This window comes from Girardinichthys multiradiatus, chromosome 24, assembly GCF_021462225.1.
Source record: "Girardinichthys multiradiatus isolate DD_20200921_A chromosome 24, DD_fGirMul_XY1, whole genome shotgun sequence".
Lineage (NCBI taxonomy): Eukaryota > Metazoa > Chordata > Actinopteri > Cyprinodontiformes > Goodeidae > Girardinichthys > Girardinichthys multiradiatus.
Window position 1 is genome coordinate 22,259,018 of NC_061816.1, and position 18,942 is coordinate 22,277,959.

The following is an 18,942-nucleotide window of genomic DNA, read 5'->3' on the forward strand; positions in this document are numbered from 1 at the left end:
GTGGACTGAGTCTGGAGTAGAAACATCCAGAGCCACCGTGCACAGGCGTGTGCAGGAAATGGGCTACAGGTGCCGCATTCCCCAGGTCAAGCCACTTTTGAACCAGAAACAGCGGCAGAAGCGCCTGACCTGGGCTACAGAGAAGCAGCACTGGACTGTTGCTCAGTGGTCCAAAGTACTTTTTTTCGGATGAAAGCAAATTCTGCATGTCATTCGGAAATCAAGGTGCCAGAGTCTGGAGGAAGACTGGGGAGAAGGAAATGCCAAAATGCCAGAAGTCCAGTGTCAAGTGTACCCACAGTCAGTGATGGTCTGGGGTGCCGTGTCAGCTGCTGGTGTTGGTCCACTGTGTTTTATTAAGGGCAGGGTCAATGCAGCTAGCTATCAGGAGATTTTGGAGCACTTCATGCTTCCATCTGCTGAAAAGCTTTATGGAGATGAAGATTTCATTTTTCAGCACGACCTGGCACCTGCTCACAGTGCCAAAACCACTGGTAAATGGTTTACTGACCATGGTATCACTGTGCTCAATTGGCCTGCCAACTCTCCTGACCTGAACCCCATAGAGAATTTGTGGGATATTGTGAAGAGAACGTTGAGAGACTCAAGACCCAACACTCTGGATGAGCTAAAGGCCGCTATCGAAGCATCCTGGACCTCCATAATACCTCAGCAGTGCCACAGGCTGATTGCCTCCATGCCACGCCGCATTGAAGCAGTCATTTCTGCAAAAGGATTCCCGACCAAGTATTGAGTGCATAACTGTACATGATTATTTGAAGGTTGACGTTTTTTGTATTAAAAACACTTTTCTTTTATTGGTCGGATGAAATATGCTAATTTTGTGAGATAGGAATTTTGGGTTTTCATGAGCTGTATGCCAAAATCATCTGTATTAAGACAATAAAAGACCTGAAATATTTCAGTTACTGTACAATGAATCTAAAATATATGAATGTTAAATTTTCATCATTACATTATGGAAAATAATGAACTTTATCACAATATGCTAATATTTTGAGAAGGACCTGTACACTGCTCAAAAAAATAAAACACTCAAATAACACATTCTAGATCTGAATGAATGAAATATTCTCATTCAATACTTTGTTCTGTACAAAGTTGAAGGTGCTGACAACAAAATCACACAAAGATCATCAATGGAAATCAAATTTATTAACCAATGGAGGCCTGGATTTGGAGTCACACACAAAATTAAAGTGAAAAACACACTACAGATTGATCCATCTTTGATGTAATGTCCTTAAAACAAGTCAAAATGAGGCTCAGTATTGTGTGTGGCGAGACATGATGTCCCAGATTTGCTCAATCGGATTCAGGTCTGGGGAACGGGCGGGCCAGTCCATAGCTTCAATGTCTTCATCGTGCAGGAACTGCTGACACCCTCCAGCCACATGAGGTCTAGCATTGTCCTGCATTAGGAGGAACCCAGGGCCAACCGCACCAGCATATGGTCTCACAAGGGGTCTGAGGATCTCATCTCGGTACCTAATGGCAGTCAGGCTACCTCTGGCGAGCACATGGAGGGCCATGTGGCCCTCCAAAGAAATGCCACCTCACACCATTACTGACCCACTGCCAAACCGGTCATGCTGAAGGATGTTGCAGGCAGCAGATCGCTCTCCACGGTGTCTCCAGACTCTGTCACGTCTGTCACATGTGCTCAGTGTGAACCTGCTTTCATCTGTGAAGAGCACAGGGTACCAGTGGCGATTTTGCCAATCCTGGTGTTCTCTGGCAAATGCCAAGAATTCTGCACGGTGTTGGGCTGTGAGCACAACCCCCATTTGTGGACGTCGGGTCCTCATACCATCCTCATGGAGTCGGTTTCTAACCGTTTGTGCAGACACATGCACATTTGTGGCCTTCTGGAGGTCATTTTGCAGGGCTCTGGCAGTGCTCCTCCTGTTCCTCCTTCCACAAAGGCGGAGATAGCGGTCCTGCTGCTGGGTTGTTGCCCTCCTACGGTCTCCTCCACGTCTCCTGATGTACTGGCCTGTCTCCTGGTAGCGCCTCCAGGCTCTGGACACTACGCTGACAGACACAGCAAACCTTCTTGCCACAGCTCGCATTGATGTGCCATCCTGGATGAGCTGCACTACCTGAGCCACTTGTGTGGGTTGTAGAGTCCGTCTCATGCTACCACGAGTGTGAAAGCACCTCCAACATTCAAAAGTGACCAAAACATCAGCCAGAAAGCATCGGTACTGAGAAGTGGTCTGTGGTCCCCACCTGCAGAACCACTCCTTTATTGAGTGTGTCTTGCTAATCGCCAAAGATTTCCCCCTGTTGTCTATTTCATTTGAACAACAACATGTGAAATTGATTGTTAATCAGTGGACAGTTTGATTTCACAGACGTTTGATTTACTTGGAGTTATATTGTGTTGTTTAAGTGTTCCCTTTATTTTTCTGAGCAGTGTACTTTACGCTCATATCCATGGAAAATGCAATATCGAACTGTAAAAAAACTGGAAGGATCCTGGGTTAAGAACTGCATAAATTACCATTTATAAATCACCATTTGGGAATATTTAAAGCACAAGATCAAAGCAGTTTGGAAAACTTCCATTGAATAGCTGGAGTAAAGTTATTTAAGGCGGGAGAATCATGTCATAATTCATCAAAATGTTTCACGGGACTGTATTCTGACTTCTACTACAGGAGAGTCTGGACATCTCCAGAAATACTTCAAAACTGCAGGCATGGGGTGTATTGGACAAGGAGCTGAGTACAGGGAGCTGGTGGACCTCTTTGTAGCATGTTGTAGAAACATCTTAAAAGCGAACAAAACAAAGATAATTGTAGATTTCAGGAGAAATAAATCAAACATTTTCATCATGGGAGGAAGGGATGGTTGTGGAGTATAAATACAGGTCCTTCTCAAAATATTAGCATATTGTGATAAAGTTCATTATTTTCCATAATGTCATGATGAAAATTTAACATTCATATATTTTAGATTCATTGCACACTAACTGAAATATTTCAGGTCTTTTATTGTCTTAATACGGATGATTTTGGCATACAGCTCATGAAAACCCAAAATTCCTATCTCACAAAATTAGCATATCATTAAAAGGGTCTCTAAATGAGCTATGAAACTAATCATCTGAATCAACGAGTTAACTCTAAACACCTGCAAAAGATTCCTGAGGCCTTTAAAACTCCCAGCCTGGTTCATCACTCAAAATCCCAATCATGGGTAAGACTGCCGACCTGACTGCTGTCCAGAAGGCCACTATTGACACCCTCAAGCAAGAGGGTAAGACACAGAAAGAAATTTCTGAACAAATAGGCTGTTCCCAGAGTGCTGTATCAAGGCACCTCAGTGGGAAGTCTGTGGGAAGGAAAAAGTGTGGCAGAAAACGCTGCACAACGCGAAGAGGTGACCGGACCCTGAGGAAGATTGTGGAGAAGGGCCGATTCCAGACCTTGGGGGACCTGCGGAAGCAGTGGACTGAGTCTGGAGTAGAAACATCCAGAGCCACTGTGCACAGGCGTGTGCAGGAAATGGGCTACAGGTGCCGCATTCCCCAGGTCAAGCCACTTTTGGACCAGAAACAGCGGCAGAAGCGCCTGACCTGGGCTACAGATAAGCAGCACTGGACTGTTGCTCAGTGGTCCAAAGTACTTTTTTCGGATGAAAGCAAATTCTGCATGTCATTCGGAAATCAAGGTGCCAGAGTCTGGAGGAAGACTGGGGAGAAGGAAATGCCAAAATGCCAGAAGTCCAGTGTCAAGTACCCACAGTCAGTGATGGTCTGGGGTGCCGTGTCAGCTGCTGGTGTTGGTCCACTGTGTTTTATTAAGGGCAGGGTCAATGCAGCTAGCTATCAGGAGATTTTGGAGCACTTCATGCTTCCATCTGCTGAAAAGCTTTATGGAGATGAAGATTTCATTTTTCAGCACGACCTGGCACCTGCTCACAGTGCCAAAACCACTGATAAATGGTTTACTGACCATGGTATCACTGTGCTCAATTGGCCTGCCAACTCTCCTGACCTGAACCCCATAGAGAATCTGTGGGATATTGTGAAGAGAACGTTGAGAGACTCAAGACCCAACACTCTGGATGAGCTAAAGGCCGCTATCGAAGCATCCTGGGCCTCCATAAGACCTCAGCAGTGCCACAGGCTGATTGCCTCCATGCCACGCCGCATTGAAGCAGTCATTTCTGCCAAAGGATTCCCGACCAAGTATTGAGTGCATAAGTGTACATGATTATTTGAAGGTTGACGTTTTTTGTATTAAAAACACTTTTCTTTTATTGGTCGGATGAAATATGCTAATTTTGTGAGATAGGAATTTTGGGTTTTCATGAGCTGTATGCCAAAATCATCTGTATTAAGACAATAAAAGACCTGAAATATTTCAGTTAGTGTGCAATGAATCTAAAATATATGAATGTTAAATTTTCATCATTACATTATGGAAAATAATGAACTTTATCACAATATGCTAATATTTTGAGAAGGACCTGTACCTTGGTGGTCATCTGGACAACAGACTGGAGACACAACAGTGAAGCAGACTACTTCAAAGGCTGAAATTACTCAGAAGGCCAGACATGGGCATGCCAACATGTCCTCTTGTAGACGGTTTTGTTGTACAGCAGAATGACTGATTGCAAATTCTTCAGAGACCTCTACAAATCCCCCAGCAAACTCCTAAGATGATACGATTTTATTTCTGAAGGCATGGGACAGATTTTAGTGGGAATAAATGTTTGGGTGTCCCAATTTATTTGTCAGAAATTATATTACATTTTACAAATGAAAGACTTGAGTTATTGATTTATATTGCCTTATATATGTATATTACATATATTATGCACATAGTCACATGTTAGAAAAGCACATAGGTTATTTAAGAGGCACTATGTGCTTATTCCAAATTAGACTTAATTCTCTATTACTGTTTTGTTTTGCCCTTAATAAGGTCAGGGTTTTGGACATAACCTGATTTAACATTGTCCAGATGATAAAGCCTTAAAATCACTATAAAAGCACATTTCAGCAACACGACATTTGAAAGTGCTTCACATGATGAAAGTCCAGTAAGTCCAGTCCAGATTTGACACATTTACCTTTAATAAAAGCAGATCATCTAACATCACTTAGATTCCCAAAAAACTGTGAAATAACCCTTTACCACATTACCATATGTTGTATGGAACAAAACGATAAGCCTAACTAGGAGCATTTCAGCTTCTATTTCTAAGGAATAAAGTAGATATATTAAATTTTGAATCTAAAGTAGTCATTGTTTTAATTTGTTGTTGTTTTACTGTTCTTTATAGCGGGCCACTTTTCCAGCCTTGACACATTATGAAAAAACAACATTAATAAAAACTATCTGTCTGGTTTTTATGATTCACCACTAACCTTCTAAACATTTCTGAACACACCCCCATCTTTTATGATCAAATACAGGTGCACTCCTCAGGTATGATGTTGGGCAGGGTCTCGTATTTGAAGGAGTACCCACCACCAGAAGTGGTGGTGATCCTCAGGGACCTCATTGACCCTGGGACCGGAGCACAGCACTGAGCGATCCCCAACAGGGCGGCTGAGCAGTTCCCGTGACAGTAGTAGAAGGTGAGCACCTTCGGATGGACGATCCAGCTGTCCCTGCCCAGCTCCTCAAAGCTGATCTCAACCTGTTCCCTGTTGCAGTCACTGTGCTGGGGCCCCTCATGTGAGGGCCGCTGGACGAGGTGGATGGCGGAGGGAGACCAGGGGATGGTTACAGGGGCCTCTCTAGGGGAGCGAACAGGCGCTCTGTCTTGAACATGGAGGTGGAGAAAAGGAGTCTTATCTGGATCGTTAATGTGTTGCTGACAAGCTGAACCCTGGATCTGAAGCTTAAAGGGACCCTGAGCCACTGGGGCCACAACACTTGGATCCAGATCATAGGTGGTCCACCCATCTGAGCTGAGGGTTGGAGGAGCCTGTGCAGCCTGAAGGTACTGCTGCGATGATGTGAGAATAAAGAGCAAGGAAGAGGTGTCCCTTCCTTTCCCAGCGTAGAACCAGAAGTGAGCAGACATGGCCACAGTGTTCTGGAAGGCAGTGGAGTGCTGGAAGTGATATGTTAAGGTACTGCTGGAGTTTTCTCTAGTTTCTGTGTCACCCATAGCCCAGGATGAATCTGTCAAAGGAAAAGTAGAAAGAAATAAAAAACCAAAACATGACTCAAAATGAAATCACACCTCAAGGCTCATAAATGCAGCTTTTACTGTCCTCTAGTGGCCTTATGCAAACATGTGAATGTTTCTTTTTCTGGTGGTACTTGATAGAAATGAACATAAACTCGACAGATATAGCTGTTCACATGAACAATCCAAAGGCCTTTGTTTTACAAAAAAAGCTTTATGTTCAGATGACAAAAAGCTGGAGCTGTTTGACAACAGTGACAAGAAAAATGCTTCAAACAATCGAGGGACTTTCAAACCTTAGCACACTGTACCATTCAAGCAAGGTGGTGGCAGCATCATGCTGTGGGGCTGTTTCTATGCAAGTAGAACTGCAGTGCCTTGCTAAAGTATTCACCCTCTTGGCTTTTTACCAATTTTGTTAAATTACAGGTGTTAGTTTCAATGTTTTCTAATGTTATTTCATGTGATCGATCTGCACAAAATGGTGTAAGTTGGTGAAGTGAAATGGGAAAAATATATATACACAAATATATACATACATTAAATATAACCACACACACACACACACACACACACACACACACACACACAAACATATATATATATATATATATATATATATATATATATATGTATGTATGTATCCATATTCTTCTGCTATGAAGCCCATAAAATGTTTTGGTGTGACCAATTATCTTCACATAATTAGTGAAATGAAGCCAGCCCTGAAAGGCTCCAGAAGTTTCAACACCACTAAGCAAGAGGCGTCACACCATGAAGACAAGTCAGGGACAAAGTTGTTGAGAAGTACAAGTCAGGGTGGGTTTATAAGAAAATATCCAAATCTTTGATGTTCCCCCAGGGCACCATCAAATCCTCTCCTATTTATTGTTTGCTCCACAATAAGATAAATAAAACATCTTCAAAGTTGTAGACATGTTATGTAAATGAAAGAGTGCAAACTCTCAAAGAATCGATTTTAATTCCAAGTTGTGAGGCAGCAAAACATGAAAAATGGGGGGTGAATAGTGTGCAATCAGCTGGGTTTTCTTAAATTTTCTTAAATTTTAACCAATCTGAACAATAAACTGAATCTGACTGCATTGTTTGATAACTAGGATTAATGGGAATGTGTGTACTGGACTTTGAATCTGTATGATTTGACTGAATTGACTTTGTAAAGTGCATTGAGATAATGTGTTGTGAATTGGTGTTATATAAATAAACTGTATGGAATTTAATTAAACTTATCAAGACCTATTAGATTATGGTAGGTAATCACGATGGACTGCAGCAGGTAGTTTCTCCTTACAAGCCAAAGACCTTCTGGAAAAGAACTTTTAACTCCAATGGGACAAGGATTGAAGTACTTTTTCACAAATTACAGAGAAGTGGAGGTGAGGCTTTCAAACCCGAAAAACACAGAACCAACTGTCAAGTGAGGGGGTAGCTTCATCATACTGTGGACCTTTTGCTAGTGCATAGCAGAAATTCAACTGAACTTTAAATCAACAGTTAAATTGTTTAATCTTATAATTAACTGGGTGTTCCAACAACCCAATGATCTCAAACACATAACAGAACTGTTTTTTGAATGGACACTCAATTTTTTTTAAATTCCTGGGAAGTGTCTGGTCTGTCCACACTGGCAAAATAATCAGAATCAGAATCAACTTTATTGGCCACGTTTGTGTATAGAAAGAAAGAATTTGACTTAGGTTTTCATAGCTCACATCTTATATCAACATCAGTTTAAACAACAACCACAATGTGTAAAAACAGTTCTCTGGAAGTCCACCGTAATCTCCACTGTTTTTAGTGGTTTTAGCTCCAGATGGTTCTGAGCGGACCACCTCCTGTCTGTGTGTCATTGTACTGGGTCAGACCAATTACAATGGTGTCATCTGCAAACTTCAGGAGTTTCACAGACGGGTCTGCTGAGATGCAGTCATTTGTGTAGAAGGAGAATAGGGGTGGGGAGAGAATACACCCCTGGGGGACACCGGTGCTAAAGGTTCTTGAGAGGGAGAAGTTGCTCCCCAGCCTCAACTTTTGCTGCCAGTCAGTCAGGTAGCTGGTGATCCACTATTAGGTGGAGGCTGGGACTCTGAGCTGGGTGAGCTTCTGGTGGGGGATGTCTGGGTTGATGGTGTTGAAGGCCGAGCTGAAGTCCACAAACAGGATCCTGGTGTACATCCCTGGGTGGTTGAGGTGTTGCAGGATGAAGTGTAGTCCCAAGTTGACTGCATCATCTGCCAACCTGTTTGCCTGGTAGGCGAGCTGCTGGGGGTCCAGCTGGGGGCCTTCAACACCAGTTGCTCAAAGGATTTCATGACCACATAAGTTTAAACAAATTAAACCCCAGATTATATGAATTTTATTCTTAATGTTCATATCTGTGTGTATCTGATAAAGCACACACTTCACATGACAGAAAAACTGTAAAGTTGGGTTGTATCTTATGTATCAATGCATTATTTTCTTGTTTTTTAAATCAGTACATTTCTGTTCATGTGATATGTGTATCTTAAAGGTTCTTGTAATTTTTTTCATTAAACTCAATATTTTGAGCTGCTAAAAAAATCTTATCATCATGGTTTTAGTATAAATATACTAAATATATATTTAGTATATATATACTAAGTATATATATATATATACTAAATATATACTTATTTAGTATATATATATACTTCTGTTAGTCTATAAATCACTGAATGGCTTACCGCCAAAATACATTATAGACTTGTTGTCAGTGTATCAACCACCCAGACCTCTCAGGTCTTCTGGTTCAAATCTACTCTGCATACCCAGAACCAGAACCAAACATTGAGAAGCAGCTTTTAGTTCTTATGCTCCACGAATCTGGAATAAACTCAAAAACAAAAATTGTAAAATCGCTGAAACCCTAAGTTGCTTTAAATCAAGATTAAAAACGTATTTGTTTAGAGTGACCTTTGAATGTGTTATCTAAACATTATTAGTTATGTTTTCAGTCCAATTTTCCTTTCGTTTTTATATCCATCATTCTATTCTCTTTATTTTTTTAATTTCCTCTGTTGTTTGATTTTCTGTATCATTGTAATGTTTTTCCTTATGTACAACGCCTTGAGTGCCTTGTTGCTGAAAAGCGCTATATAAATAAACTTGACTTGACTAAAAAACAGAAGATAAACAGTTCTCACCTGGACTGGGAAACAGAATCATTTCAGATATGCCCTGGTCTGGACTGGTTTCATGACCGACCCGCACCGTTCTGCTAGTCCTAGGGACCCTCGCTTGCTGGCGCCTCACCTCTGGTTTTGCTCTTTCCTGGTTTGGTCTCTGTTCAATAATTAAAGGAGGCTCTGACAGCCCCAGGCCCTCGAGGACCCTTTCCCAGACTCAGGACACTACAACCCCTCTGGGCAGCTTCTCTGTCTTGCAGGCCTGAAGCAGACCTTGGATCCAGAGAGGGCCCAGGACAAGGACAGCACAAGACACCATCACTCCCCGACTTTACAATGCTTTGCAGATGCCTCTGTGTGACGGTCTTTATTCACACACTGTTGTTTGGGCTAGGCTGCTGTCGGCGATGACGGAAGTGTGCAAACAGAAGCATTTCGTTGCTAAATGATAGCAAAAAGCGACCTTGAAGAATGCGATGTTGCAGTAGTGGTCCTTGTGTTGAGTGTCTTGTTTATTTTTTCTCTCTGTCCAGCTGTTATTTTTTAAGTTTCATCATGTTATACAGAACATCAGTGTGAAACCCCCCAAAAAAGTGCTGATTATTATCCTGCAGGCTTTGGGTTCATCCTAGCTGCGCGCACACACCCACACCCACACACACATACACTCTTGTTTTGCTATATGTGGTGAGGACCATGTGTTGACTCCCATTGACTTCCATTGATTTTCAGCCATTTTCAACCCTTTCTATGCCCTAACCCTGACAATAGCCCTAAACCTAACCATTACCAGTGCATGCCTAACCCTAACCTTAACCTAAAGTCAATTCACATCTTAGTCCTAAACCTAACCGTTAGCAAAATAGGTCATGAGGACCAGCAAAATGTCCTCACTTCGGTACAAATGGTCCTCAATCTGATGGCGAAATCCAGAAAATGGTTCTCACTGTGATGCCAAGACAGGAACACACCCACACACACACACACCTGTTCGAAGTGTAAACAAAGCCTCACGGTCTGCTTATCTCACTGGCCTTGAAAAAAAAAATCTCTTCGTCACATTATTGCTTTATACGTAGATTTGATCACTTTTAAAAGGTTGAAAAAATAAATCCTTTGAAAATATTGTACAAAAGTCTTCAGTTTAATCTGTAACTAAATAGTGTTTTGGGACTTTTCTTTCGATATTGAAAGAGGTGCTATGTAAACATGCTAGTATTTACAGAAAGAAAATGCCTAAAACATTTGATGTGAATGTTTTAGGCTGTAGTAATTTTATTTGTTTCATATAAAAACAAATGTCCATCATTTATACTGGTTTTTTTGTCTTAAAGGTTTTAAGTGTGAGGTTTTTTTATTTTGTTATATTTGGCTTTCCAAAAAACAATGATGCACCAACTTCAATGTTTTAGTCCAATTATTGACCCAAATCATGTGTGGCTTCGTTTTTATTAATAACCTCTTTTCCAGATTATCTTAATATCAGTTAAAGTTTTTTTTTTAATCAGTTGCTCAATTCCTTTTTCTCAGAAATATCTCTCTGGAATTTTTTTAACATAAATGATCAAATAAATAAATAATTGAACAGAAGAAAGGACAAGACATATTAAATATAATATGTTCATAAGATTTCAGTTTCACATAAAAAAAAAAAAAAATAACGTTTTTTCGGGCTGGTGCCAAACGTAATTGAGCTAATGATCCTTAAGGCAAATCACCTTTCTTATCTAATATTCAACATATAATTTCAGGTGTGAATATTTTAAGGGTATTAATTTATTGTATATGCTGGTGGGAAACCAGTTGATTCAGTTTTAGAATATTCTTGAACATCTTGCTCATCAGACTACAGATAATTTTGCCCACATTTTGCTAAGCTACTCACAAACCTCAACATATTTTATAGGGAGTTTGTGTTATATAGCAACACAACATAGTATTTGATCGTGAAGTGGAAGGAAAATGATACTTGGTTTCAGTGGCCGTTTTTGATATGGGTAATATGGGTCACTACCCAGGGTGCCATTGTGTTAGGGGGCAGTATAACTGCTTGCAATATAAAGGAAGATGTTTTCTCTCACCAATTGTTATGTTCAGTAGAGAGCGGGAATTACTTATGTTGTGCACAGTGTAAACAGACTGGTAAACAATATCACTGTACATCTCAGCGAATGAAATCCCAAAATGTCTCATCTTACGAAGGAGGGGCTTACCCAGGGTACTAATTGTAAAAAAGAAATTCACAATTGAAAAATGCCATCAGAACCTTGCAGGTTTCCATAAGCCAGGAGGAAAACATAACACTACATATCACTCCTGAACACACTATTACCACAGTAAAACATGGTGGTGGCAGCATCATGCATGCCCAACTTTTTGAAGATCTTATCTACCTTCCACTTCGCAATTTTGTACCATGTTGTGTTAGTATTTTATATGAAATCCCAATAAAATATATTGAAGTTTGCAGTCTGAATGTTTTGAAATGTGTAAAAGTTGCAGAATCTTCTAACACTGGCTATATCACAAATATAAGTGTCATCCACACAAAAAATGACATTGCTGACAAAGAGAATTTTATTAAATCCCTTCAATGTCTTTAGAAAAAAATATTCCCAGCTAGGTTATATCATTGCCCTACAGGATGAATCTCAAAGTCCTTATTTATTCTTAGGTTTTCTTTTTGTAGAAACTCCAACTGTCCCACTCTGACTGTCTCCGCGTCCCCCCCCCCACACACACACACAAACAGAGAGCCCACATGTACTTTATATTCACTGATAGTATTATCTAAAGGGGTTGGAAGTGTGTGTGCATGAGAGTGTGAGAATAGGTCATAATAGGCAGTCCAAGAAATGTGACCTATATGTGCAGCTGTCGTCCCCGACTTGACGGAGGTTGACAGGGGTGAAACAGTAACACGGGAGGGACACGGAAAACATCAGCTTATTCAGCTACTTAGAAGCCGAAAAAGGTTAAAAGTGTAGCTTTTAAGAAACACTTTAAGGTAAAAAGACATAAAACAAAAGGCCTGAGTGGTTTGACATTTAGGAAAATTATCTCACTCCCTTTCTGTGCGTTCTTCAGCAGGGCGAAAGCTGCTGAAAGGGACCATGGCAGTGGCTGCTAATGCTCCATGATCTAGGGTGGACTTACACCTAAAGACTGGACTCATTGAAGGACAAATGATTTCAGATGAAAAATTTGGCTCCATGGATCTTGTTACCTTAACTTGAACTATGCAGGGATGTCCAGAGGAATTTCTTATGGCCTCAGTAGCAAAATGAAGGTAAGTTTCATTTTTCATGACCATACTAGTAGAATTGGCAGGAGAAAAGAGTAAAATGACATTGTCTTCTATCTCAGCACTCTTAAATTTGACACCAACATAATATATGAAGGTTAATCCAAGGTTGCAAATAAAATCACCTAACTGCATTCAAAACATGTTTGTGGTAAACTGTCACAGCATAGACTAAGTGGGTTTCCAATTCCCTCTGACAAAATAAGTTTATGCTAAAGGTTGAAAGGTTGAAAATCCACCTGTCAGGAGCTTGGACACCACAGTCACACGATGTTTATTAGCAGAGTGCTAGAGACGTTGTGCTGAAAGACTAGAGGATGTTTGGAAAATGGAGAATGAAGGATAAATCACAGTTTCATTGAGAATAGTTTATTGTACAGAGGTCTGTATTTTGTTGTAAACAATTTCAGAGATCCCAACAATTTGAGAGCTTACTGCTGTTATATGAGCAAGTTGGATAACAGTGGCAAGTTGACTAGTATTTACTGACTCCATATACAAACCTAAAAGCATCTTATATGCTAAAATTAGCTCAAATATCAGTTAGCTAGCCTGCTAACACTAGCAGGCTGACTAACAAAAATACTGTTGGAATCTGAGGAACATTTTTACATTTTGTGGGTCACAAGTAGTTTATTTGTCAAATACAACTGGTAAAATACAACTGGTTTTGTCTTGCTCCCAGGATCCTGATGAAGTAAAGTCTTCCTTTAGATGTAGAAAATCAAACTGTTTTTCTAAGGGGAGTAGCACCTGTTATATCTCGTAACACCCAGGCAGCAGGGGGGAGTTACTTGTGTTTAGTCTCCATGGTTACCCCTTAGTGTACTGGCCAATGGCTGGTGCTTATCTCCAGTTCTTTGGATTTTAGTTGAGAATTGCACTAAAGCATTAGAGCATATACTCACTGGCCACTGATTCACAAAACATTTCTGACAGATTTTGGTTCAGGTTAACATGATAGCATCACCCAGATTAGTTGGCTGCATATTGATGGCACAAATCCTGTTGCACCAAATCACAATACAGCAACTCTGCTGCAATTTCCATAAAAATGTAGCAAAGTTTAGGTGAAAAAAGATTTTCAATGGCATATTGCCAACAAGCATTGTTAAGATAAAGAAAAAGTTTGTCCTGACAGAATGAGACAGATTATATTTGAAAAACTCAAGCTCCTCTGGTTCTTCCCAGTGGTCCTGCTGCCATTTGCAGAAATCCGCTCCCATTCAAAAACAACCAATCAGAGCCAGGAGGAATGTCTTAGCAGTGTCAATCACTGTCATGTACCCGCTGCTCCCCCCAGCAATGCTCGTGATTGCTAGTGAGATGCAGCTGTGCACCACAATCACTGTAAAGCATAATGTTGATGTTTCGTCCCTACCAGTGAATGTGCCATAGCTGTTTAAATGCCATCAATGGTGGCCCTGCTTACTAGCCTGAAAATTCACGGCAGGCTCTGCTGTGGGGGAGGACCTGTAGTACAGCAGAGAGCAAGGGGGGGGGGGGGGACTTGTAAGATCTGCTTGTTCAAACCTTAAGTCCACAGTTTTCTCAGAACTCTCTACAGCTTTAAAACAGAAATAATCAATGATTACAAATTCAGCACATAAATCTTCTGGGCTAAAATGTCAGCCCCAGTCTGAACTAATTCACATTCGTCATTGTAAAAATAGCCTTGTCTGGCATGTGTTTTTTTTGTTCTTCCATGTGCTGTTTTCTTTCACATGTATTTCTTCTGTAGTCAGAAACAACAATGGCAGAATTTCAATCAAATGCCCCTTAATGCTCTAAATTTAATTGTTGTCACTGCAAGATTGAATGTCCTCAGAAACCTGAGAAGGGAGCACATTAATTTAAACTGCTTGAATAAAGACCTATAATCAAAGGGTAATATTGTTTTATAACACAGTTAAACTTGTGTCTATGTTTTTTGGTCATTACAGCTACCAGTGTGTTGGTCCAGGTTAAGCACCCTCTAAAGGCCAGCAGATATCTGAGGGAGTGGAGTCTATCAGAGGAGACGTTCAATAAATGCTGCTCAGTTTACCGCCTTGATCAATACCCAGATAAAAGGGCCAGTTTGGAAAGAAGTCAACGGAAACCAACATGGCAGATCGCTCACAGTTAAATTCCTGTTCCATCATCCCCTCCAAGAAGGCCAAAATCAAAGATGTACCAGGTCTCCAGAATCATGAGGGTGAAAATCAAGATGTGTCAGCTCCGGTTTTTACCCGCAAGCTCCGTAAAGCCGCAGTAGGAACGGGCTGTGATATCCGGCTGAGGGTGTCAGTGTCAGGACATCCTAAACCTTTGATGACCTGGTACCACAACGAGGAGCTGATTCCCCCCTCAGAAGCTCAGGACTCAGGAGGACTGTGGATAAGGGAATGTCGCACAAATGATGCTGGCCTGTATACCTGCGTGGCCTCCAGTGAGCTGGGTGAGGCAAGCTGTAGCGCGGTGTTGGCTGTTATGGACCTTGGTGAAGGTAAACGCTTTTTTATTCTTAAGTAACATATACATATTGTTAGATACAGTTTTTTTCTTTAAACGTAATCTTGAACCACTTCTTGAAGCCCGACCCAGGCAAAACAAGAGTTAACAGAAGAGTAGATATTAATCAACTGAATGTCAAACGTCTCTGGTAAAAGGTTTTTCCCTTGTATGGTATTCACTTTTGGGACCCTCTGGAATTCTTGGGTCAAATTGACCCGGGACATATTTGGGGTTTTAAAAACAATTCTAATATAAGATTTTACTTAATAAATCATTAACATATATTGTCTTTATCTCAATTTCAAACATAAGAGACATAAGAGATAACATACAGGTCCTTCTCAAAATATTAGCATATTGTGATAAAGTTAATTATTTTCCATAAGTTAATTATGGAAAATAATGAACTTTATCACAATATGCTAATATTTTGAGAAGGACCTGTATATGTTTATTGATTGCAATTAGTCTATCAGAACACAATTAACAATGGAAGCGTGAGTACTCTTTTTGTCATAATGTTATAATTGATGTTAAAAATATAGTACTCAAGACTTGGGTGTAATAAATCATTATTTTCTTGGACAAAAAAAAATTTGTGAGGCAATATTTTCATTAATATTTATTATTTTGAATGCTCAATACATCCTCAATACATCAACTGGAATTTCAACAATCAATTACTTTTATCTTATGAAATGCAAATTAACAACTGAGGCATACTTCTTTCAACAGGGAGTGGTGCTTGGGAAAAAAGACAGGCATGCCTGTTTACAAAACACATGCATCACAAACTTTGGCAGTATGTGTACCACAGATGGACTTTTTGTAGTTTAGGCATGTGGTTTGTGTCTTTGTGTCCTTTGATGGTCCACACACCTCACAGCGCTTCCTCTTGCCACCGGCTGCAACCTAGAACCTAGAATACCAAAAAGACTATTAGGTCAGGATTAATTTTATCTATTTCTAAACTCACACACATACTACAGGCTCACCACAAGAACAGGAGACTTACTTCAGAAACACGAGGTTGTGGTCGTGTAAGGCGTGCAGATGAAGCGTGTATCTCTTTCCACTGGTCACCAAAAACACATCTCGCCTCAAGATTGGTCATGTTGTTTTCTGAATTGACTCAGGAATCAGTGGCTCAAAGGATGACTAGATATCCTGAACATGAGTCACTGCAAATCATGTGTGCTCTGGGGATGAAGACCATTCAATGGTAAATGGACTGAACTTATACAGACTGCGCAAAGCACTTTACACTAGAGGCACATTCACCCAATTGCACTCACTAACACTCACACATTCATACACTGATCGGTAGGCAACTTGAGGTTAAGTGCCTTGCCCAGGGTCACATTGACATATGGCAGGAGGAAGCTGGAATCGAACCCACAACCTTCTGATTGCAAGACGACTACTCTTCCTACTGAGCCACAGTCGCCTCAATCTGTCCATTCTTAGACAAATATGTCTGCGAGGTTCTTCCGGTGGCTGGCTTTTGGGCTGCTTGTGGTGCAAGTGAAGACCATCTTCAAATTCACTTTCACAATCAGAACACTCTGAATTGACATTGAAATTATTCTCATATTCAGAAACATCTTCCTCTTCCACATTTCTATGTGTCTGACTTTCTTCAAAAATTAGCTCCAAAGCCCTCTGACAGCTAAATCCCTTGGTCATGATGGTGGAAGACTCTCTACTGTGATTTAGAGGTATTTATCTCTTTTGTCTCAACTCATTGATGTGCAGGTGCAAGGCATATAGTGCGAGAAAATTTTTGATCTTTGCAATAGTATGAAATAACATCTAAAAAAGCGTTTGAAGATGGACACATGACAGAGGCTAACGAGTGCAGGAAAGTGAGAACAAACAGCTTATCTGTGCTTTGATGACAATAATGTAACATTGAGTGTGTGTGTGTGTGTGTGTTTGTGTCTGTGTGGGCATGTCTGTGTATCTCTGTGTATGCGGGTTAGACAGACCCGAAGACCATATGTGTGGGGGTATAGTAGCATGCGTGCTAAATCATTTTTTTTGTTTGTTTGTACATGTTTATCTGAGAAAATAAGCTAAGGCCATTGAGTTTCAGGTAGCAAAAATGTATACATGTACTATTTTTCTAAAAATTTCAAATGGGTCAATTTGACTCGAATACAATACAAGGGTTAAATTAGAGTTGGTTGTTGCCATTAAAGACTCGTTTACTTGTTTAGGAAGGGAGTTCATCTGTCAGTTCCTTCACTTTAGCTGCACAGCTTCAACTCTTGGCCACTGGTTGTATTTATTCAGCTGGAGAATTTGGGATTTCTACTCAGCCAGATTCCTTCAAACCTCTCATAACTTGTAGCCTACAGCTAGATTAATATTTCTGTAAATCAATGCATCCTCCATGGTGCATACTTTACTTGAAAACTTTAGATATTTCAGGTCCAATTAAGCATTTGTCCACTGATTTTTTGCATCAGATGAAATAAAGCTAAAGGAAAGAGGTTTAGGGGTTTCAAATTACGCTGCAGACCAAACAAAACTTTCCGATTTTCACATCTAATACAAAATCCTATTTATGGGAAACCTTATGAGAGTGTATACTCTTACAAAGTTTCCAGTAAATTAAAAAGGTATTCATACACCTTGAAGATGGATGAAGAGCTTCAGCTTCGTTGATGTGAACACCAAATTTTAAGTTTTGTTACAGATTTTGAGGTTAATTTATCTCAGGACGTTTACTAGGCCACTGGAACCCATGTGTAGATGTTTTAGCTCAGACTGTATGTTTAGGGTTGTTGTCCTGCTGCAGTGTAGTTCTGCAACCTTCCCAAGTCGCTTGCAAAACCTGAAATGTTTTTCTTTAGGATTATTCAGTTCTGTCCCCACTGGAGAAAAGCTTTGCTACAACATGATGTTGTCTTTCTCTGTGAGGATGGGATGTTCCAAAACACAGTGTTTTGCAGGCCAGAAAGTCTACTTTTAGTGGCATCTGATCAGACCACCTTAATTATGATTTGATCTAAACCATTGCACTGTTTCCCTGGCTGTATGTTTGGGGTCATTATTCTGCTGCAAGGTGAAACTCCACTCTAATCTGAAATTATTTGCCTCTAACAAGTTTTCTTGCAGGATTGCCCCATTCATACTTAGCTCCATTCATCTTTCTATCAACTCTCACCAGCTTTCCACAGCAAGATTCTTCCACCACTGTGCATCATTGTGGGGATTGCGAAAAAAACTAAAATGATTATGGTAAAGATGTTAGTTTTTAAACTTTGTTCCTTATTCCATATGGTTTCATTCTCTCATTCTCCTTCTGAAAGTTATGTTCTTTAAAGACTTGTACTCGTACTCGTCGTCTTCCGCTTATCCGGGACCGGGTCGCGGGGGCAGCAGACTCAGCAGAGATGCCCAGATGTCCCTCTCTCCAGACACCTCCTCCAGGGGGAGCCCAAGGCGTTCCCTGGCCAGCCGAGAGAGCGTGTCCTGGGCCGTCCCCTGGGCCTCCTCCCGGTGGGACGTGCCTGGAACACCTCCCGAGGAAGGCATCCAGGAGGCATCCGGTATAGATGCCCGAGCCACCTCAACTGGCTCCTCTCGATGTGGAGGAGCAGCGGCTCTACTCCGAGCCCCTCCCGGATGGCCGAGCTCCTCACCCCATCTCGAAGGGAGTCCCCGGCCACCCTACGGAGGAAGCTCATTTCAGCCGCTTGTATCCAGGATCTCGGTCTTTCGGTCATGACCCAAAGTTCGTGGACATAGGTGAGGGTAGGAACGTAGACCGACCGGTAAATTGAGAGC

General features: G+C 40.9%; 2 protein-coding genes across 2 annotated transcripts in view; one reads left to right on the top strand and one right to left on the bottom strand.

The window, feature by feature from the left end:
- Nucleotides 1-5,089: 5,089 nt before the first annotated feature.
- On the bottom strand, nucleotides 5,090-9,686 carry inha (inhibin subunit alpha). Its single transcript, XM_047355772.1, has 2 exons — nucleotides 9,366-9,686; nucleotides 5,090-6,173 (listed from the first exon to the last, which is right to left on the bottom strand). The coding sequence occupies exons 1-2, from the start codon at nucleotides 9,385-9,387 to the stop codon at nucleotides 5,446-5,448; spliced, it is 750 nt and encodes a 249-aa protein (XP_047211728.1). The 5' UTR covers nucleotides 9,388-9,686; the 3' UTR covers nucleotides 5,090-5,445.
- A 5,056-nt stretch (nucleotides 9,687-14,742) lies between these two features.
- spega (striated muscle enriched protein kinase a) overlaps nucleotides 14,743-18,942 on the top strand; it is a 71,172-nt gene continuing 66,972 nt past the window's right edge. The window contains exon 1 of the mRNA XM_047354734.1: nucleotides 14,743-15,139. Within this exon, the coding sequence (XP_047210690.1) occupies nucleotides 14,758-15,139 (382 nt within the window). The 5' untranslated portion in view covers nucleotides 14,743-14,757. The remainder of the gene's footprint in view (nucleotides 15,140-18,942) is intronic.